At 39.5% G+C, this 22,877-nt stretch overlaps 1 protein-coding gene across 5 annotated transcripts in view; it reads left to right on the forward strand.

Moving 5' to 3' along the window:
- The window catches only part of LOC124134165 (myocyte-specific enhancer factor 2A-like), a 29,806-nt gene extending 9,289 nt beyond the window's left edge, over positions 1–20,517 (forward strand). For 2 of the 5 annotated variants that reach the window (XM_048403552.1, XM_046498864.2), the window contains exons 3-10: positions 4,963–5,036; positions 5,944–6,147; positions 6,953–7,093; positions 9,886–10,078; positions 10,674–10,822; positions 11,666–11,762; positions 12,921–13,044; positions 13,686–20,517. In XM_048403552.1, the coding sequence (XP_048259509.1) occupies positions 4,983–5,036; positions 5,944–6,147; positions 6,953–7,093; positions 9,886–10,078; positions 10,674–10,822; positions 11,666–11,762; positions 12,921–13,044; positions 13,686–13,884 (1,161 nt within the window). In that variant the 5' untranslated portion in view covers positions 4,963–4,982 and the 3' untranslated portion in view covers positions 13,885–20,517. Of the gene's footprint in view, positions 1–1,688; positions 1,759–1,965; positions 1,989–2,340; positions 2,394–4,962; positions 5,037–5,943; positions 6,148–6,952; positions 7,094–9,885; positions 10,079–10,673; positions 10,823–11,665; positions 11,763–12,920; positions 13,045–13,685 lie in introns of those variants that run through there. The other 3 variants (XM_046498865.2, XM_048403555.1, XM_048403554.1) reach the window with 3 other exon arrangements.
- The last annotated feature ends 2,360 nt before the right edge of the window (positions 20,518–22,877 follow it).

The following is a 22,877-nucleotide window of genomic DNA, read 5'->3' on the forward strand; positions in this document are numbered from 1 at the left end:
GTGGACAAACAGGGCTTCACTTCAGGATAATGCAGAGTGAAACAAGGAAGAAACCGACGTTATGATTACAATTTGAATCTTTGTTATTTGACTTTCATTGTCTTGATTATACGTCCTTGGATATTTGTTACGATCTGTTTAGCTTAATGCTAAATATGACCTTGGCTGATCCATAATAGGTTTCAAATTATATTCTCTGTCGTGTCATTGTCCATCTTAACCATCGTAGTCTTGTAAACTTTTCTGTGGCTGTGAAGTATTAATTTGGTATTTATATGTATTGATACAGTATCAACAAAATTATTACTGATACATCAATATCAAGATATAAAATTACATTCCTTATGGCATGTGCATTTACATAAAAATACCCATAAGAACACATTATATGCATAGATTTCTTCAAAAGACAACACTCTTATACTGTTTAATTTGACAATATTGTGGTCAGTGGTCATTGTCGCATTTGAGCAGATACTAGTACCTGGATAAGTACAGTATATAAATGAATAATATATTAATAATTAACAAACCATGTCCAATAATTTATGTTGTTTTTGCTTCACTGAATATAACAAATAAAACATCAGCTGCTGAATGGTTATTGTATTCCTGAATTAATATTCATATTCTTTACCCTATATTCTTGATACGAATCATATTCGCCTCATAGTGTAATTGTTGCAGCCCTACACATACCCATTTCACATTGATTGTGTTGTCAATTCTTGTGTGTACCTATGAACATCTAGGATAGAATAGGTCTCCAGCAACCCATGCTTGCTGCAAAGGGAGACTAGGCTTGTTGTAAGAGGTTACTAACGGGATTGGGTGGTCAGGCTCGCTGACTTGGTTGGTGCATGTCATTGTATCCCAATTGAGTAGATTGATGCTCATGTCAATCTTTGGATTGTCTGGTGCAGACTTAATTATAATGAAATTTACAGACTGCCGCCATACAGCTGGAATATTGCCGAGTTCGGAGTTAAATCAACAACTGGTGTACAAGATGCATTAGGGACATGCAAGAGATGCAGCTGTTCCTCGATACATTATTTCTATGCAATAACTGCATTAGCCTCAAGGTTTATTGTACATTATATATGTGCTGCATGAACTAGTGAAGACAATATGCTGGCAAATATTTTATTGACAGATTCTCAGGATTGTGCTATGTACTGAATGATTCGATTATGTTTGTGGTAGGAGACAAATAACCTTATCACATCTTAATAAGTTTGTAAATAATTGAAAGGACATTTTTCTGCATTAATGATGTTTTGAATGAAAAGTATTTTAAACATTTATGAACAATTTGTCGGAAGCCTATAGACTGTTGTTCTGAAGCTCCATGCACAGTTCAGTGAAGGAATTAATAAGTTTCCTTTCAATGGAAAGTGCTGGGAGTAGGTGTTGGTTTAAGTTCAACCGAAGATACCACTGAAGCTTGTGAGTGTTAAACTCAGTTAAAGAATTGTTCAGTGATTTGGAATAAAATCCCCACATCACTTTAGTGCTGGGAGACAGAATGGCTGGTGTCAGAGCAATAATCACTTAACCATTGTTTGCCAAGTGACATTGTGGCCCAATGATGTGTCCACTGCACAGACAAAATGTCTGCATGTGGCTGTGTCATGATCGGACAAGCTGGCTCAATGCACTGATGTCATTGCTATTTTTAGCAGGGGATTCCCCTCTATCATGACACAAGCTTGGCAGACATTTTCTTTCACTGTCGGGAGAAGTTGTTGAATGAAGGTCAGTGTTTCAATGTGTTCATGGACTGTGTTTACATATCCAGGGATGTCCTTTCCTCTGTGAAGCTGGTCCTTGTGGGACTTTGAAGACTCTAGTGATGTTTTCACAGTGTTTGGGTTATCTAGTTTAGATATATCTATTTTTGAGTCAGATTTTTCCCCCACAATGCTTCTTCCTGGTTTGGACTTGAGTGACATAGAAATCTTTATATAGATCTGTCATCTTATCAGGTAATTCTTTGTTTCTGGACGTATAAAGTGAGTTTTCAACATCAGGAAGTTTTATGGATAACAGCTTCCTGCTTCATCATTTCAAGGGATAGGCTGGTCAGAAGTTTCATCCCAAATGCTGGTTTCTTGTGTTGCCTCATGTAGGTCAGACAAAAATAATCTGCTCCAATGAGGGATATTTTATTTGATAACAAAGAAATACTATTGCATGTGGTTGTCAATTTCCTTAATCTTGTTAATAGTGTTATCTTGCCTGTTGGTTCTGTGTATGTTGGCCTGGAGACCTAGTCCTGCAGTACCTGTGTTATGTGATACACTTATCATGCCTATAAATACACCCCTGTGATGATTGTGTCATACCTGCATTTACTATCGGAAAAGATTATATGTGCTAGAAGAGTTCAGGTAATTGGAGAGCTGAATATGATTATATCCTGATCAAACCATTTTCTAGCATTAGATGTGAAGTTGGCCTTGAGGCTTTCTGGAGGGATGTTAAATTGGGGACCCCTAAATTTGTTGTTCATTCTTTGTTTCTGAAACTGAGTTGTGGTATTGTGTAATGGCCAGCCCTCTATGTCTGTTTGATATGCCCATCTGAACATTCACGTGTAGCACACCTTGGCCAACTGTTGCCAGGTTGAATGTTGTCATTCCCAGTATTCCCTCATCATTAGACAGCTTCAAGGCTTTGAAAGCATTTAGAAGTGTCACCCATAAGGAAGAGAATTTATGGATGTCAACTTCTTTATTGTGAGGAACACAATGTTTCAGAGTCTATACTTGCTCCTTCATCATCACCTGACGAAGGAGCAAGTATACACTCCAAAATGTTGTGTTCCTCATAATAAAGAAGTTCCATAAATTCTCTTCCTTATTAGGAGCCTTGTTTGATTGGACTGGAATTTTTGTTCATGTTCCTTGGCAACTGGGGTTTTAATACCATTCTTGAAATCACACATAGGCTTTTAAGTCATGAAGTTATTTGATACAATGTCAGGGTTTCCGATGGGTTCAGAATCTAGGACATTGACAGATTGTTTTACACAATGTCCTAACGATATTTCTCAGTTGTAAAGGTTTAAACTTATATCCTATTATAATTTGCAAAAAGCATAAATATATCCCATTTATCTCCAGCAAATCCACTGTATGTTTATCACAGTACATGTGTTGCTGGCTATTGATGGGCTCTGGGTTATTGATACTAAATGGTGAGGGAGTTTAACACTGAAGCCTGTAGTAGCAGTGCCATGGTCTACAGGGCCCAGTCTTGTGTTTCCCGATACTTGCTGTGCACCGAATAATCAGTTAGTTGATCAATCTGGACCATCCAAACGATTATTGAAAGTTGATCTGTCTAATTGATAAAGCAGTTCCGTTCATTAGTTTGCAGTTAGAATATATATTTCTAAATACTATATTGAAATTTGCTGAACCTTTGCACACTTACATTATGATATTGTGTCAAAGAAAGTAATAGAAAGTCTTTGTAGTGCTGGTAATGGGGAAAGGCAGGGAGATTGGACTAACCAGGGGTTTATGTAGACCGGGTGAGAGGCTGATAATCGTAACCAAGTCAGGGCCAATAAAGAAGAAGATGCTTTCATGTTTTGTTTTACATTATTGCATCAGATGTAATGTTAATAATGTCAATAGAAATTAAGAAAATACCTATATAAACTCCCAATTTTGAACAAATTACACTTGTTTCACAATTTGCTTGTCAAGGTCACTTAGTTTTGAATCCAAGATACGTCCCAGTTTACATGTATGAAAAAACATAACAATTACATTAAACTATGGTTATAATGAACTCAAAGGAACTGCTAATTTTAGTTCATTATAACCATACTTTGTTATAAGTATATATACAGCAAATGGACAGGACAAAAAAATGTATTTCCGTCAGTTTGTTATGAGCTTGTTCGTTGTGAACATAATTTACTGTATTGACTAAACCTAAAATATATTATGTTCTTTGTAATGCTGTCAAAATGCTAATAATGTGGTGTCAATAATTGTTATCGATAATCATTATCAATACGTTGACTATTTTTCGGTTGATATTTTGATATTTCCAAATAGTGGGTGAGCTGGGGCAGCTGAGTGGTGCTAGCGTTGGCTCATCAAGCAGATGGAATCTTTCAGTGGGTACACTGTGCAAAGACCAAATTTGGTGTCCCTAGTTATGTTGGAACATTGCTAGCAGTAGAAATGTATTCTCCATATACCGATGAATGATACCATGTTCTCCGTACTAACTGCCTCGTTGTACAAAGCGATCTTAACTCTAAGGTGATTGTAACTCCCATACCTTAACATAGATTGACGACAGTTGTTGCGCTAAGGTTGTTTTGTACAACGGCACCATGCTCCATAAAACTGGACAGAGGCCGCAGGGCGCAGTCAGGTCAGATCGCAGAAGGGCCTGATAGTCCTTGTTTTCACATATTGACCTCGTCAATTGACTATTCAATGGAAATGCAAGATTCTTAATAGAGGTATAACAATAACATTTATGAGCACCCCCCTATAAGACATAAATATGCATGATAGTCCATATTTTCTTATGTATATTACTCATTTTGTACAGAAAACATCAGTGAAGTGTTGAAGGGGTGAAAATTGCGGAGTAACTATTATGGAACAAGCTTTACTTTTAATCACGTTTGAACTCAGTTTGTTCACTTCGGCTCAGTCTCTGAAAACAAATAAAACTTTTTCTGTTTGATTTTAATAGCACCCCTTTTGTCAATTTTCTTAGCACCTGGGTGCTTATTACACCAAATACAGTAGTACTATTATTCTGCACCAGAATTTCACCTTGATCATGGTTAAACTATGCCTAAAACTGGTGTGAACATGTGTAACACTCCACTATTAAGAAACATACATCATTATAAAGTTTCATAAGCATGATAAGATTGGTATTGAATGTGGGACTTATCCTTAGTATTTTCTCAAATTTCAGAGAGACCATCCTGAAACAAAATGGGGAGAAAGAAGATACAGATTGCTCGCATTAATGACGAGAGGAATCGGCAGGTATTGTCCTTCTGTCCTGTACAGCAGGACATCCTGCACGTGTAGCTCGAAGCAGGATGTGGTGCTGGGAGATTGTTCGATTCATGGAAATGGGAAATGAAATGAGCTCACTTTCACTCTCATTGTAATGCTAAGCCTTAGGTTGTCACAAGCAACAAGAAAAAATGCCTTTAACAGGGTTAGAAACTAAGATTTTTAGCTCACTAGTCCTTATAATAATAACATATAGCAAAACCCTTAAAAATGGCAAATTTCTACTAGTCCTCAGGATATCTTAACTATTGGCCTGCTTGGCAAGGACTACAGGACTACTGCCAATTTCTAACGCAGTTTAAGATAGAGAAGTAGTGTCAATGTTTTCCTGTTTTGGAGTGAGTTGGGTTTAACGCCTCTTTTAACAGTATTCCAGTTATATCATGGCATGTCAGCTTAATGTGGGAGGAAAGCCCGAAGTGATGCAGGTCTCAGATGTTTACCACTTCGTTGAAACACACAAGCACGGGTATGGTGCTGACAAACCTAGAAACTGTCCGTGCCCCCCCCCCCCCCCCCCCCCCCGTTTTGGAAATGAGAAACAGTTATTATGTTTTTTTTCATACTTTGTTGTTTTATTTAACCTCTTCCCAATACAGGGATTATTTTACTGACATTATTAGGTACGACAGCCAATTTTATATAAGGAGTACAGCATTTTAAATTTTTGTCAATGCAGATTAAACTATTGAAAGATGTATGAGATTTTCAATCGGGCTGAATAAATGTTGATTTCACCCACTGACAAGGCTAGAAAGCAAGGGCCTACTGAAGTCTATGATTTTCTATGATAGTAGTTTCATCAAAGGGTCCCCTTATTCTGTAATTATGTAAATGGAATTTGTGGTTCATGGTGTCTTCTGTTTATTATCAGGTGACGTTCACCAAGCGCAAATTTGGTTTGATGAAGAAAGCATACGAACTGAGTGTTCTATGCGACTGTGAAATTGCCCTCATCATCTTCACTAGCAACAACAAGCTCTATCAATATGCCAGCTCCGACATGGACAAAGTATTGCTCAAGTACACAGAGTATAACGACACCGTGGTCAGCCAAACTAACAAGGACATCGTCGATGTGAGTACCTCAGCTGCTGTCCAGGGACTTTGTTGTAGTATCACTGACTATATATTAATACTGTTTCTGCAATGAAAATTGAACAGGCTTGTATCCCCTGCCACGAAGTGTGGGGAAGGGGGGGGGGGAATATAGGAACGGAGTCCGTCCTTCAGTTCGCTTCTGGAAGGGGACCATTTACACACAGATTTTACACTCTGATGTTACTGGTCATGATCTCAAATGAGTTCGAATACTGCATTAAATGGGGACAAACTGAATATTTTCATGCTTTTTTAGGAGATACTTGTCAAGACTGATTTCGAAAATTGGTGCCGTGAATGAATGAATGAGTTATGGCCCTTGATCCATGTAATTTTACTCGGTGCATAGTGTCTGCAACGGGGACAAGTTTCTCAGAAACTACTGAAGTTAGTGTATCTAAGATATACTTATCAAGACTGAGTTCATTTTTCCAGAGAAGGGTCCTTTTATGTGTATTAATTTCACATGTAATCATTTTTCTAATGACGGCCCAAGTGCTTTTTGAGGCTTATAGGACTCTTTTACAGCATATTTTCATACTATATGAACGAACAAATTTCTAATGTGACCTATGTCGGGAGATAGTGATTTTTTTCTTGTTTTGTTTTGAATAATAGCTTTTATGATGTTTTTTAACAGGTCACATTCATGATGAGAATTAAGGGTTGAAAGTGAAATAATGGACCATTTGTGTTGCCAGAAACACAAGTATCGTCTTTGTTTCTTTGGGGGTCCAACTGAAGTTGCAAATGTTCTTAAACTGAAAGTGTGTGTGTTCCAGCTGCTCAGTAAGAAAGAGCACAGAGGCAACGACTCCATGGACGGCGAGGACGAGGACTACACATTGACGCCACGCACAGAGGAATCCTACAAGCGGATAGATCAGGAATACGCTCGGGTCATGCAGCATGGGGGAGTCAAGGTAGGATCGGTGTCCGAAATAGCTGCCTGCCTTCTAAGGGTGCGCGGTATTACTGGTATATCGGGAAATTGAGGTTCATTCTTTCTACGATAAGTGTCACAATATCATGTTTTAATGCTTGGTATATCGGGTGCTTTCAGACAGCAATTTTTATCATGTGTTTAATGTTATACACTTGCTAAATACATGAACCTTCAAAATGTTTCCGTAATTCCGAAATGCAAGTTTGCATTCTGGAGTTCTTCTGTGGCAGTGGTGTAACACCAAGTCATCACTGTCCCGGAGCGTGCATCCTTGGTATCTATTGAATGGGTAAACATGCTATTCCAGCATCTTGTTTTGTTCCATTTATGAACTTCAATTCCTGCATTGATGTTTCAAATTGCTTCTGTCCTCAAAATTTTGAATTATACAATATATTGTGATAAGTATCACAGTACACCCTTGTACATTGTAAAATATTGCGATGCACTTTCAACATCCTATACCCATTCCTTCTGCCTTCTATCCTGCGGCTGGTAATATTTCTGTCAGGATAGGTGAAATTTTTCCAACCTCCCCGACTCCCTGGAAGAAAATTACATTTCTACACTGAAAGTGAAAGTTTTTAATCAGACTGAATGATGTTCGTGGGGGTGTTCAGGTAAGTAGCCTAGATTGGGGTGGAGGGTGTTCAGTCAGAAAGCATTGATTGGGGGAACATTGTAAATACAAGGACTTTCTCATTATGTGAAAATGCTTTAAATGCATTAATGCAGATATAATGAGATCTGTAGTTTCATGTTGTGTAGAAAATAGAAAATGTCCTGGTTTCATATTCCTGTAAACTGAAAATAATGAACAGCTGCTATTTTGGAATAGCCACACACCTAATAGCAAGGTTGTGCAGTTGGCACAGGAGTTTGTCGCAGGAACTTCATGTTGTTTCAGGGTCGCAAAACTAGTTATAACATTTCCCATTGTTTGGATGAATAAGGCCATGATTTACCCTAGTGCCTTGTGTTGGTTGTCTGTCATCTAAAAGATTGGCCACTCTCCATAGAAAGTATGACTATTTGTCAATAACATGTGGGTGGAAAGCCCGAAATGTCTGCTCCACAGAAGCTGTGTGAGGACCTTAAGTGCCAAGGGGTCAATATGTGAGAGTATTTCAGTACAGACAATGCAGGTCAGTTTTAGTCTATGCCCCCTGACCAGCTTCTTTACCAAGTTATGTTTGTAAGCACCTGTACTAAGACCAAAACATTCACTGCATATACTGTCAAGTTTAACAAACATTCCCTGTGAACATCCGAGGTAGAATAGGTCATCAGCAACCCATGCTTTCCGCTAAAGGCGACTACGCTTGTCGTTAGAGGTGACTAACGGGATCGGGTGGTCAGGCTATCTGACTTGGTTGATGCACGTCATCATATCCCAATTGCGTGGATCGATGCACATGTCAATCACTGGATTGTCTGGTCCTGACTCGATTATTTACAGACTGCAAATGAACAAGGTTATGAAGGAAATGAGAGACTGCTGTCATATTGCTGGAATATTGCTGAACGAGGCGTTAAACAACAGACAAACAAACCTGCCTATACCTATGACTTTAACGTAAGGCTTAACATAATTTTTACTGACCTGCAAAATTATGATCATGCAACAGACCTTACGTTTTTGTGATTTCATATTCATGAAAAAATTAGGTACAATTTCTAACATGGAAATTAGCAATTTCAAAAACGTATTCCTAGGATTAAATAATTGGTAATTAAAGTATGTTTCCTGTGTAATAATATTCAGTTATCTATTCATTGTCTTCATAGTAGCGAGTCAATGTTGGCATGTTTCATGGCTGACGAATTCTATATGTGACCATTACTTATACTCTACCTTTTTCGTTAAGAATGTAATAAAATTTGGAAATCGCTCAGTTTCAAACATATGTTCCTTTTTTTTTGTATGTGTGTACAAACTTTTGACCTTGCTTTCATCATGCTCTTACTTTCTCTCAAAAGGTATATTTGGCTGTGGTAGCTTAACTTTGCATGTTTGTTTCTTACAGCTCCAGATAACATTTTAAGCAATTGAGTTTTTACTCGAAGGGTTCTATTTTAATTGGGTTATTACATTTTTCATTGGGTAACCAATATTTTTTCACTCATGTATTCATCATTCTATTGGGTTTTTACTACAATGAGAGAACATTTTAAGATTAAAAAAAAATGAAATAATGTTTTAGACATATATAACGGTTCTATATATATAGGCCTGACTCGGAAAGTAAATTAGCTTGTAATTATGTGTTGGAAATTTGCTCCGTTGTACACATGCTGAAAAAGCGTCATTGGGTATTTACGTGTGCTGTTTTTACACATTTTGGTTTTTCATTGAATGCATGCGTTTCTGTATACGTTATGTGAAAGTAATTGGGTTTTGAATATTTATGGGAGGTATTTTACACAAATACGCTGCTTATCTGTAGCTCTGGTTTCTCCTAAGAAAGCAATAGATGTTAGTGTTCTAAGTGTCTGCCTTTGTTGATATTTGAACTGTTGACTACTTATCCAGGCGGGCTACAGTGCCATGGCTGCCTTGATTTATTATTTCCAGACTGACTTGATTAAGCTAAATATTGCTGACTTGCATTTGACAATATTCACTCTCTCATACATATTGGGCCTGGGTACACTTCTTGGTCTGTAATGGTATTGTGTTCACAATAGCTGCTGGTCACATGGTGGTGACCGATCTCCGGGTCAGTCTGAATCCATCTATGTATTGTATGAGATTTCCTCTGGCTACAGAACCTGGCCACGTACCAGCCCGCGTCGATGCCTGTGGCAGTGCCGGTGCAGTCACAGTTCAGCTCCTCCCAGACGTTCACCACAACAGCCGTCACGCAGACAGCCGCAGGGGCCAGCGTGGCCCCCACTGTTGTCCTTCTGCAGCCCCCTGGGACCCCAGTGTCCAACTCTGCAAGTCCCTCTGGAGTATCAGGTGAGTGAGTGAGTGAGGGTGGGATGGCACTGGCGTGGCATATTTGCTATCCATGTATCAGGTATAGAGATGTGTAGGCGTGAAATAACAAATCTTGTTAAGAAAAGTATAATAGACGTTACAAATTGCAGTAAAATACGTTTATAACGAACATGGTTAAAACAAACTGACTGATATTATACACTTATTTCTTGGTCGTGGCCATTTGCTGTATATATTCTGTATATATGCTTGTAACGAACTACGGTTATAACTAACTGAATTTAGTGGTCCCTTTCACTTTGTTATAAATGTAGTTTACTGTACGAATGTTTTGCTAACCTGGAAAACGCCTGATTTTTCTGTAATGGTTTCGTCCAGGTAAAGACTCTGTTTCAATAAATATAAGTATAATCTCCATACACACATTTGCACATACACATTAAAATAATCATCCCCGTATTGGCCAAATTCCTACAACCCCAAACTGGTTCTTGCTTTTTACACGTGAGCGCAGCCTTGCCAGTATGCAAATCCAATCTGATGTAACATCAGGACAGCCATACTTTTGTCTTCTGTACCTGAGACACAACATTATAAACAGACTGTGTTTCAGGTGTCCGATTGACATCCAGTCCTCTACCTGCGAGGACGTCGCCAGCGCCACCTAGCACCTCGCCAGCCCCTCGAGAATCACCAGGTGAAACCGCTGGAGCGAAGAAACCAAACCTGAAAGTGCTCATACCAGACCGACAACCAAATTTGGTGAGTCCCGTTCGTCAGCCCAAAACTGGCAAATAATTAAACCCCAACATGTTGTCCTCACATTTGCATGGAATCTGTGTTAGTAGGGAATTAGACTTCATCAACGCTACTGTATTATGCATCTTTATACCACCCTTATCCAGACATCTCTGATCAAATGCGGTTTATACTTGTTCCCTGATCAGTGGATTCGTATGCGTTCCAGTTATCATTCTGAACTCCCTGGGAAGAATACAACCAATGCTGCCTCCAGGCGTTTTACATCCACCTCACTTATACGGCATCTGTCCCTGATTGGTGAACAGAGTCCCTTGCCCAGGGTGACACCACATGTTGTGACGCCTTTGTTTCGGGTGTATGTTCCTATTTGTGGGTCCCAATCATCTAAGGCGTTGCCAGGATCTGCCTGTCCGGGGTCACAGATTGCCCCCGATAATGATCCCCTCATCTCCTCAAGACCCATTTTCCCCCACATGGAGCTGCCATCATAGGACTCAGATGCTGCTCGTAGTCAGGGTCAATTTATTGTGAAACAGAAACTGTCGGTTTGTACCATAGCCAAACATGAAGTTTTATTAAGTCATAGCACCAACATAATCGTTAAAATGTTAACAAACATTACTTAGGGACCAGTTCAAAAGTGTGATGTTGGCTAAATATCTTAAGGGATGGGGAGTCAATGACCCTGCAAGGTTTCCACCCAGTAGAATAAACCTGCCTGATTTCTCAGTGTTTTATGTCCCAAAACTTATGGAATTGTTTATCCGACATCAGACTTTGGCTCTTTATAATATTATATGATGCACAACAGTTCACATCTAATGTGGATGTCATGTTTAACAGGGTCATCCTCGAACGACGCTGGAAACTCCTGTAGTGTCCACAATGGCTACACCGGCTGCTAACACGAATCCGTCCATACCAACGTCCCTACTGTCAGGTGAGAAAACACTGGCTGTGTTCGAAATTAGGACAATTTACTCCCAAGATTTTTAAAAATCAGGAGGGACTAGTGACATTTACTTATGGATTGGTACTTTTACCTTTAGGTTGGAACAGTGATTGAAAGTAATCAAGATAGGCAAGGAGTCCTGGGCCCACTTGCACAAAGTGATCTTAGCTAAGATGATTCAGAGGGAGCAATCTCAAGGACTACAAGATACCCCACTTACATTATAGATGGCAACTTTGTTGCAAATCTTAAGAAAATAATAGTTAATAATTTAAACATAAACTCCACTTCCAGAATACAGTAGCCATATGCTACTGTTCGGGATACTCCACAAGAATATATCATTTTTTAGTGTGGTACATGAGTCGTCTGTATTGTTGACTGAGTTACCTCCCTTAGGGCATGGAAGACAATGTCTAGACAATAACCCTATAGTGGAGCTCTCTATATTATCACTGCCATCAGTCACTGCTAGATAGCCACAACCATGCATAGCGTTGAACTCTCAAATGGCTGATTGTCAATACTCTTCTACCTGTTTCCATTTTACTGTAATGACATTATCAAATACATACCTAAAAATATGTTATGTCACTGCAGGGTTGCAGGGCACATTTCAAGATTCTTGTAATGGTCCCATGTACACTGTTAGTGTTAAAGTGAGATAAGCTGTCACGCACTGGGAGGGAGTTTGTGTGCACATAAACAATAGACGTCATTTTGAATTATCGTTATTTTCTCCAACATGACCAGAGTTGATTCAAAAGGCTCAACAATTTACAGTTACACTTTAAGTTCATTTACTTTCTTGTTGTTTTGTTCACTTTGTTCACTTTGTTCACTTTGTTCACTTTCGGACTGTTCAGTTTGCTTTGTTTTGATTCTTTTCGTTAATGTAAATTATCAAAATCAGTTTGTTTATTTTGATTGTGCGTAAGTATGGCGTCAACATTGAGATGTGATAAGTGTGGGGTCTGTCATTCCAACATTCCTCACTTCAGTGAAGTGTCAGCTTGTGCTTGCAGGACGCAGCAGGTTTATCTTCATGGACAGCTGAACTGATTATAAGGTCAATGTTGGATTAATCTCGCTTCTGGAAAAAACTAGAGAAGTCTATCTGACAGGTTGTCCTTTCTTCCCTTGCAGGCGAGTTCCAGCTAACAAGTGCAGACCTGACAGGGTTGTCTCCCCTTGTTCAATGGTCGACAGGTCAATGTCCTGGCCCACTCACTGCAGCTGTCCAAGCGTCGGGTCTACAGTTCACACCAGGGTATGTCAATTCCACGCTCCGGCCGTGATCCTCAAACTTGTCATTGATGACCCAGCAGCAAACCTATTAATATTCCTATGGATTCAGTACAAGATGTGGAAACATACATGTTAACAGTTTCTACTTATTACAGTCTGGCCCAGGTGCATTGACTCAGCGATGTAACTGGGGTGGTGGGGTAGCCTAATGGTTAAAGTGTTCGCTCGTCACGCTGAAGACCCGGGGTCGATTTCCCACTTGGGTACAATGTGTGAAGCCCATTTCTGGTGTCCCCCGCTGTGATATTGCTGGAATATTGCTAAAAGCGGCGTAAAACCTCGCTCGCTTGCTTGCTCTCACTCACTCACTCACTCACTCACTCACTCACTCACTCACTCACTCACTCACTCACTCACTCACTCACTCACTCACTCACTCACTCACTCACTCACTCTCACTCACTCACTCACTCACTCACTCACTCACTCACTCACTCACTCAGTGATGTAACTGGAATAATGCTGACTGTAAAACAGCATTCATTTTCTCCAAATCTCACACAGACACTTGGCTTGATTTTGTTGTGAACACTTTTGTACCTATACTTATGATTGTACTTGCAGTACAAGTAGTTTCTTTATTGTTTGGTTTGTTTCTTTCAGGGGTTCATTAACATTTGCTACAACATCGGGAGTGCCCATTTTAACAACCACATTACCCGTTCGAACAGCAGGAATGGGTATAAAAACCGAGCCGGTGTCACCTAACTCCTCGAATGCACATGGTCAAGGTCAAACTAGACCCACGCCTTCCCCCGGAGCGTCTGATGAACCGCCAGAGAAGCGGAGTCGAGATGGTTGATGCAGCTTTGCTGTAGGTGGAATGTAAATTATGGGGTGCATTTTGAGATATATAGCACTGATAGGGGATGTGAACCTGTTTGATACAAGTGTATATTCTGTGTACTAACGGATGCTATAGCTCATCAGTGGAACATACTACTCAACTTTTGACAGGGATATTCTGAGAGTCTTAATGGGACTGATCTAGGAGATGTCATGTGAATAATCTTCCACTATGCCATGAAACTGATGCAATTTCAGTTTTGTGTCAACTTATAGACAACAGCACACATTGTTATCTTTCAGTTTTAAAACAAACTCAGTTTAACTGAAATATCTTGGTATCCCTATCAAATGGTGTGTAGTATACAACTAGTAAACTGCTCACATTTTGTTCCTTGTGGAGTACGACAATGACGGTAACAGTATAACGAAGTACGCTGCTTGCCACGTGTCTATAGAGCAAACAAAGCCCATTGCACTTCAATACCTGCCACTCTTACATTTACACGAGAAATTGAATCATTTAAAGGAAAAACTAATCACTGGACTTTTATTAAATATTGATAACATTTTCATGTTGACATCTTACATTACATTGTCATCAGTGTGTTATTGCAAGCTGATTCTTACATTTCCAACTTGGCCAAGTACAAGAGAGGACCCATCTGTGATGCTACGAATGCCTTACTCACATGCGTGGGACTTGTTGAAAAGTGTATTATCATCTGAGACCGGCCCCTTCTGTCTCTCAGACTTTGTTAACAAATACTGACACCTCTTTGTCGGTGTGTCAACTTTTACACAATGAGATGAAAAAATGTTCAAATTAATTTCTATTAAAATGTAGTATTTGGCAAAATTGAGAAATGGCATCTTGTTTTTATGTGTGTAAAACGTTGTTAAGTTTTATGTGATTTTATCACCGTTACTTTGGGGGGAAATTGTAAGCTACAATATAAAACCTTTTAGAATTTCTAATCATAGAATTTGTTTATGATGTTTATGTACAGTACAATATACCAAGTTTTCATTATCAATAGTGTTTGATAGGGGTTTGAAGCATCTCCCGCCACCAGTGCTATGTATAATATTAGTGTACAGTTTCTGACTGACAGAACATCTTAAGAACTCGGCCACTGCAAGGTTGGAGGCGGTGGACATCACTATGTCTGTATCTTTATCAAGGCATGTCTCAGTCTTCTTTGTTTGAATTATTTGACTGATGTTGTCCTGAAGGAAATGTACTCATTGCCGACCAACAAGGCCTGTCTGTTGTTTCCATCCTTGTAGGAACTGGTCATTTGTTATGTGAGTGAAGAGAGCTCTTCCACCCATCGGTTTACAGTAAGACTATTAATGCCCCAAACTGGAGGGACTTCGGAGTGACTCCCACAGTTCTTTTTATCCCATGATCCTTTTGAGAGGTAAAGATTTTCTTTTTAATGAAACCAATAGTGTGTTTTTTGTTGTTATTTTCACTATTTTAACATAAAGGTAATCTTCTTAATAATTGGTTAAAGGATTTAGGCAATTACATCTGAAATTAAAATTGTGCCAATTTAGACATGTGTTCATCGAAAGAGAACAATGTATAGGGTATGTTAGAACACATTACTGACGAACCGTTGTACTGCCTTGAATAACTGGGCTTTATGTTCAGATAATCTTTAATTGAGAAGGATCAAAACCTTAGATTCATTTACTAATACCATTGTTACCAACAGGGATTTAAGTAAAATAATGTGTAAATATGAAAAATTCAAAGTTGTCCCCTTAACAAATGACCAGTTGCTATGGCAATGTAAATTATCAGGTGTATTGTAGATACACACTTGCATGTCCGAGTGAGAGAGTGGGTTGTTATTGTGTGTTATTAAGGATTGTTAACCTATACCACGTAGGGTTATTAGTCGTATATCCCCCCCCCCCCCATTGGAGTTTCACAGACTTCACGTTACATATACAAAGCAATATTTGTATGTCATCCATGTTTTATCAGGAATACATATGTCACCAAGTACCCAATGTCATTTAAATTTCCAAGTTAAGTGCATTTGAAAATGCATAATATGTTTTAGGAGCCAATGTACTTAAACTCTGTGTTCATTTGGTGTAGTATGTTACAATGTTTCAAGATTTTAAACTTTTTTATTTTTTGTCAAATATAACAACCCATATCAGAGATGGTATGCGGTAAAGAAAGTTTTTATCTTATCTTATCTGATGAAAAAAATTCAATAAATGATATGAATTTCATGCAAAAAAACTTTGAATGTTTTTGAGAATTTGGCAACAGGAATTCCAGCATTGGGTTAGTTATATTATTGGAAGTTAAATCAATAAATATATAACCTGTTTAGTGTTTCCATCAAACTTTGCGAACCCAGGTGAAACTTGATGAGACTCGTACAACTCACCCATAGTACACATAGTACACAGAGTCGGGCTGACTCACCCAATAGAACAATCCTGAGTCTACAGTGAGACTATGGCCTGACTTAAAACTACAACATGCTGTTCTTGGTTATGACATCGAAACCAAATTTTGGCTAACATTACAATCCATGGATAGTGGCAGCATTGTGTTAAGATGCTGACTGTTGGATTTAGGTGGAATTGCTGTGAAAAATGTCCATGAATTACACACAGACACAATTATACAAAAGGATAGTTGTTTGTATAAACTTGAGTGTAATGTCCAAAACAGTTTTTATAAGTTTTGAGGGATACAACAGTCCACAACTACTATTTTCATAAACGGAAAGGCTGGTGCAACTGTGGTACATGTGTACGCTATTGTCATTCAGCTGACAAATGTTTCTTGTCAAAATTTACTGTATCATTTAAAATAATGCTTAGTAACTAAAGAAAACAGTCAATACAAGGGCCGGAACAGTAAACAATGTCATACTCTGTGAAAACAGATGGTGAGGAATAGCAGGATAGTGCAACATTTGCAAACTCTCCTTTTGCAGTCGCAGGTGGGGCGGAACAATTCCTGTGAACCATGTTCAGAGATTCCATAATTGCTTTTCACAATGGTGGATGTAGTCATAAAATATAAAATGAGAAATATGAACATGTGGGGGAGGGTAAAATTACTCATTTTAATGGCAATTATTACAAATTTTGACTTTATCATGTTTATCCACAAAATACTATGGTTGGCATCTCGTCACTGAAGGACTGACTATTCTTGGTATGACTGGGACAAGGGTGGTGCAGATCTCACACTGGTAGATATACAGTTTTACTACCCCCTCAGTTCCTGGTGAAACATGGACCGATCCCTTGATGTGCTCAGTTGATTAACACCAATTCATTACGTGTGTGTATATGTAGAAAGGCAAATCTATTTTTGAAAATTATAAGAAGAGTTGTTATACAAATCCATTTTGTTCTGCAGACCTGTCTACTTATCATTTTCACTCATATTTAGAGTCTCACTCTCATATAATAGAAACATCTCTTTGAAGTATATCATCAGATTGTTGTATTACTCTTGTGAATATTATGGTTTTGACACTTTTCATCCATTAGATCTATAAGACTTGTACAGTAGTGTGATGTTTGTATAGGCAGATGTTATTGACTAGCTTATTTCTTATACTAGTGTGACAAGTATTACCACATGTAGATTTCACTCGTCTATTGGTTTCAACCCTCTGACATTGTATCATACAGTGTATGCATATCATGTATATCGTCATAGCAGAACAGGAAATATACATTTTTTTATATACGCCTGACTGTACACTTGATCATCTGACTGGCGCAGGTGATGTTCTTGTGCCATATATTTCACCAGGGCACCTTTCAACAAAGTGATCTTAGCGCTAAGATCATCGTAACTCCCATAGTTTAACCTTGGCTTTCAATAGTTTTAGCTCTATGATCATCGTAACTCCCATCCTTTAACGTGGACTTACGAAAGATCATCATCGAAAGTCCCATACTTTAACCTAGGCTTAGGATAGTCGTAGCTCTAAGATCATCATCATAAGTCCCATACTTTGCTTAGGATAGTCGTAGCTCTGAGATCATCATCGTAAGTCCCATACTTTAACCTAGGCTTAGGATAGTCGTAGCTCTAAGATCATCATTGTAAGTCCCATACTTTAACCTAGGCTTAGGATAGTCGTAGCTCTAAGATCAATTTGTTGAACGGTCCCAGCACTAGACAGTTTGTGAATTGCTTGATTAACTCCTCATCAGCTGTAGACTCATTTCCCGTGTATGCCGTTCAGGCCAATAATGCATGGACTGTGCAGCATCTCCACACCAACCATGGAGCCGTGTCACTCAATCATCACAGATTTAACCTCCATTTCATTCAAATACAAGATCCTAACATTGACTATTTTTGTTTTCATTATTCATAAGTTCATGTGTCATTGCTAAAGGTTGTGCAGGAATAATTTGCCTTAATCTGAATGCACCTATTTGAATATTGACAACATGGTTTGATGACTGTAAAGAGGAAGTAGGATTGCAGAGGTCTCCTTGACCTTCAGGTTTGATCACAGGTTCTGAGGACAAGTGTTTATTGTAGTCGGTGATTAACTCCTCAACATTATTACAAACATTTGTTATTGCTGGATGGATTTACGATACTTTCACAGGTGTATGCATATGATGATGAAATTTTAGCTTGTTACGTTTTATCAATATTTAATTTAATTTCTCTTGTTTGCACATTATATTTTCTCAACAAAACAATCCTTTTTTTCAACACAAGTAGAAAGATGGAAACAATAAAGACAGCCACAGTAGAAAGAGCCATATATTACAGTAATGAGTATCAAGTATTTTTGTTAATAATTGTGGGAGTATTTTCGTTTTTTAGCATAATCTTTGAAAAGAAGTATATCATCAGATATTAAGGATGTATAAAAAAATAACTGCTTGAAAACTTGAAACACATGAAGCATGTGAGGCGAAAGCACACGCTGCTGTCCCGGCCTGTGATGCAGTGTCCATGCAGGATGTTGTTGCTCCTCTCAGATCTAGGCCCACTGAAGTAGGACGCATGCTTCCCAGGGAATAATCAGCTCACCTGGAAGGTCACCATCCTGGACACTCACATGGAACCGGTTGCACTGTACACTTAAATGTTAAGGCAGAAAATAGCGGTTGCACAAATGTGATCTCTGATTTGTTTCCTTAATTCTATTTCTAAATATTGCACGAATGTACTGGCACACATCTCACAAGGTCAGCAGAAGCTACTTGTTTTCTCCGTTAAATAAATCAAGTCGCAGGCTAAAGTGTAAAATAAATGAAATTTGGCACCGTATTTAGGTAAGGTCTTGTTTAATATATATTATGTTTGATGCATGACTTATTATATATATTGATGTGTGACAGTGGTCATGGGTGGGCCCAGGTGGCCCTTGGGAGAAGACACCACAAAAACGCTATGCCGAGTTACCTCCCTTCATCATCGCAACATCTGTTCCCCCTTCAACAGAAAATCAGCTATGTAACTGAAATACAGTTCAAAGCCCATCCTAGTTACCATACAAGGTTAGAAATTAAAGGGTTTTTTTAATTAGTCCACAACAATTATTTGATACAAAGTTGCAAGCTGACTAATGTTAATCCACAAGGAAATGTCACAAGTCCTTCCTGAATTTTACTTGTTTTGAATTAGCAGACTTTTGTTAATTTTAACTCTGTCATAGTAATATTTTTCAGTGGACAGGCAATGTAGTCAGTAATATTAACAAACAAGTCCTGTCAGACAATGTATTATCAGTATTGACACACGAGCAACATACTGTTTCTCATCTTATAATACACATACAAATGATAAAATTTTAAATAACTATTATTATCTAAACTGCAGACATAAGTGACTGTTGTTTTGGTCCTGTTGTTTTAAACAGTGGATAGTTGTTGTGATATCAGTGATGCCAGTGTGAACTGGCTGCCAGGGAGTTTGTACAGTACTAACAGATGTGTGTGTGTCCGACTGTTGTCACGACTGACCTTCATAGTCTGACGTAGGGTCATGTGACTTGTCACAACTGACCTTCATACGTCTGATGTAGGGTCATGTGACTTGTCACGACTGACCTTCATACGTCTGACGTAGGGTCATGTGACTTGTCACAACTGACCTTCATACGTCTGACGTAGGGTCATGTGACTGTTGTCACAACTGACCTTCATACGTCTGACGTAGGGTCATGTGACTTGTCACAACTGACCTTCAAACGTCTGACGTAGGGTCATGTGACTTGTCACGACTGACCTTCATACGTCTGATGTAGGGTCATGTGACTTGTCACGACTGACCTTCATACGTCTGACGTAGGGTCATGTGACTGTTGTCACGACTGACCTTCATACGTCTGACGTAGGGTCATGTGACTGTTGTCACGACTGACCTTCATACGTCTGACGTAGGGTCATGTGACTGTTGTCACGACTGACCTTCACAGGTCTGATGTAGGGTCAGGAGCCTGCTGGAAAGGAGGAAGACATGCATGTTTTGATGGAAAATAAGTAATTTTGTATTTGGTGCTTCGCGTGACATGTATCTTATTCAGACTTTTTCATAATACCTAGTGAATCATTGATCAGTTTACTGTCATCATGTGAGGTTAGATACATTCTGGTAGTCAATAAATGCCTTTTGTACATATTGACTTGTTATATTGTATTGTACTCTTGTAGCTGAGTTTTGTTTTCTTGTTGGTTGTTATACCCCAGCTTTGTGATGGTGGCCAGTGTATAATCGAGTCTGGACCAGACAGACCAGTAGTGCCGTGAGCAACCATCCACAGCAGTAGGGTATGATGACGACACACTGACACCGGACACCTGATCCACCCAGCACTGGGCGGTCGGGTAGCCTAGTGGTTTAAAGTGTTTGCTCGTCATGCTGATAACACGTATTCGATTCGATTTCTGGTGTCCACCCCCGTGATATTGCTGGAATATTGCTAAAAGCGGCGTTAAACCACACTCGTTCACTCACTCACTCAGCCCACCCGGCCACTCAAGCTACAGGGGTGTTTAGGTAGCCTTGTAGAGTGGAGTTCAGTGGTTTATGCAAAAATATCTATATTTTAATAGAAAGCAACTAGTCCCTCTAAGGCACTGCCAGAAACCTATGATTGTTGGTTCAAATGCTGGTTCGCCCCAATTATGTTTCTAGGCTTGTTAGCACCATACCCGTGCTTGTGGGTTTCACCAAAGCGGTAAACATCTAAACCTGCATCACTTCAGGATTTCCTCCCACTTTGAGCTGACCAACCATGATAGCGTAAAACACAACTCACTCATTTCCATGACAAAACAGAAGTATATGGCTTCTCTCACTCACTCACTCACTCACTCACTCACTCACTCACCCATGCATTCACTCATTCCAGTGACAAAAACATGTATATGCTCACTCACCTGGACGTCTGTTTACCTTGCAATGTATTACAACAACTGGATGCCTGTTGACATTCAAGAGGTGGATGTGGTATATCTTGTCACGGGATTTGTTTCAACGACTGGCGAGAGAAAGTAGGTGAGGTTTAACATACCCAGGACTGGAGTGGATAGAAAAACTGTTCATCACAGGATCACTCCTAGAGAAGGGTTTGGTGTAGTGTGACGGGATCACTAGAGCAGTGGCCGTGGTCTCATGTCTTGCTGTGACATGACAGGATCACATGAGCAGTGGGCGTGATCTCATGTCTGGGTGTGACATGACATGATCAGTAGAGAAGTGGGTGTGGTCTCATGTCTGGGTGTGACATGACAGGATCACTAGAGAAGTGAGTGTGGTCTCATGTCTTGGTGTGACATGACAGGATCACTAGAGAAGTGGGTGTGGTCTCATGTCTGGGTGTGACATGACAAGATCACTAGAGAAGTGAGTGTGGTCTCATGTGTGGGTGTGACATGACAGGATCACTAGAGAAGTGGGTGTGGTCTCATGTCTGGGTGTGACATGACAGGATCCCATGAGCAGTTGGCGTGATCTCATGTCTGGGTGTGACATGACAAGATCACAAGAGAAGTGGGTGTGGTCTCATGTCTGGGTGTGACATGACAGGATCACTAGAGAAGTGGGTGTGGTCTCATGTCTGGGTGTGACATGACAGGATCACATGAGCAGTTGGCGTGATCTCATGTCTGGGTGTGACATGACAGGATCAGTAGAGAAGTGGGTGTGGTCACATGTCTGGATGTGACATGACATGATCACTAGAGAAGTGGGTGTGGTCTTGTGACTGGGTGTGACATGACAGGATCACAATAGAAGTGGGTGTGGTCTCATGTCTGGGTGTGACATGCCAAGATCACGAGAAGTGGGCGTGGTCTCATGTCTGGGTGTGCTATACTATATGGTAACTTTGGTTGGGGTCTGGGAATTTTATATTTTTTTATTATTTTTGGAAAGGTTTCATTAATACAAAATATGCATGCAGTAAGTATGTTAATAATTTCAATGAGTTTTATGCCCATGTGTATATTAATATGTGTATTACCGTATTAAATCAGGGTAATTTGAAACGTTGTTTATACACAAATCAGCAAAGTTCTGATAGATGATAGAAGGTGTCGATGTTGATCCTTGTTCTAAATATGAACTGAAACAACGTGCGTGAGGTTTGGTGGAGGTGACAACCACCAACAGGGGGCGCAACTCCGTAGTGGTTGCACGGGAAGAAATGGGCGGTTAGTGTTGATAGAAGCGCGTGTAAAATACGTCACATCCGGAACAGATCACAGAGCGTGAATTTGGTTATGAATATTTATCCCCGCCCAAACGGGGAAATAGAAACGGACTCCATCCGTCACGTTTCGTTTCCGGGATATAACTCATGAATATTTCTTCATGAAACTTTGTAAGCAAAGATGTCGTACACCGTACATCTCTGTTTGGATTCTGGGCTTGTGTGGGGACACGGCTTGGTGTAAGAGGCGACTGATGGGATCGGGTGGTCAGGCTCGCTGACTTGGTTGATGCATGTCATCGATCCCAATTACGTGGATCGATGT

Source organism: Haliotis rufescens, unplaced genomic scaffold (assembly GCF_023055435.1).
Source record: "Haliotis rufescens isolate VD_foot unplaced genomic scaffold, xgHalRufe1.0.p SCAF_1, whole genome shotgun sequence".
In the NCBI taxonomy this organism is placed as follows: domain Eukaryota; kingdom Metazoa; phylum Mollusca; class Gastropoda; order Lepetellida; family Haliotidae; genus Haliotis; species Haliotis rufescens.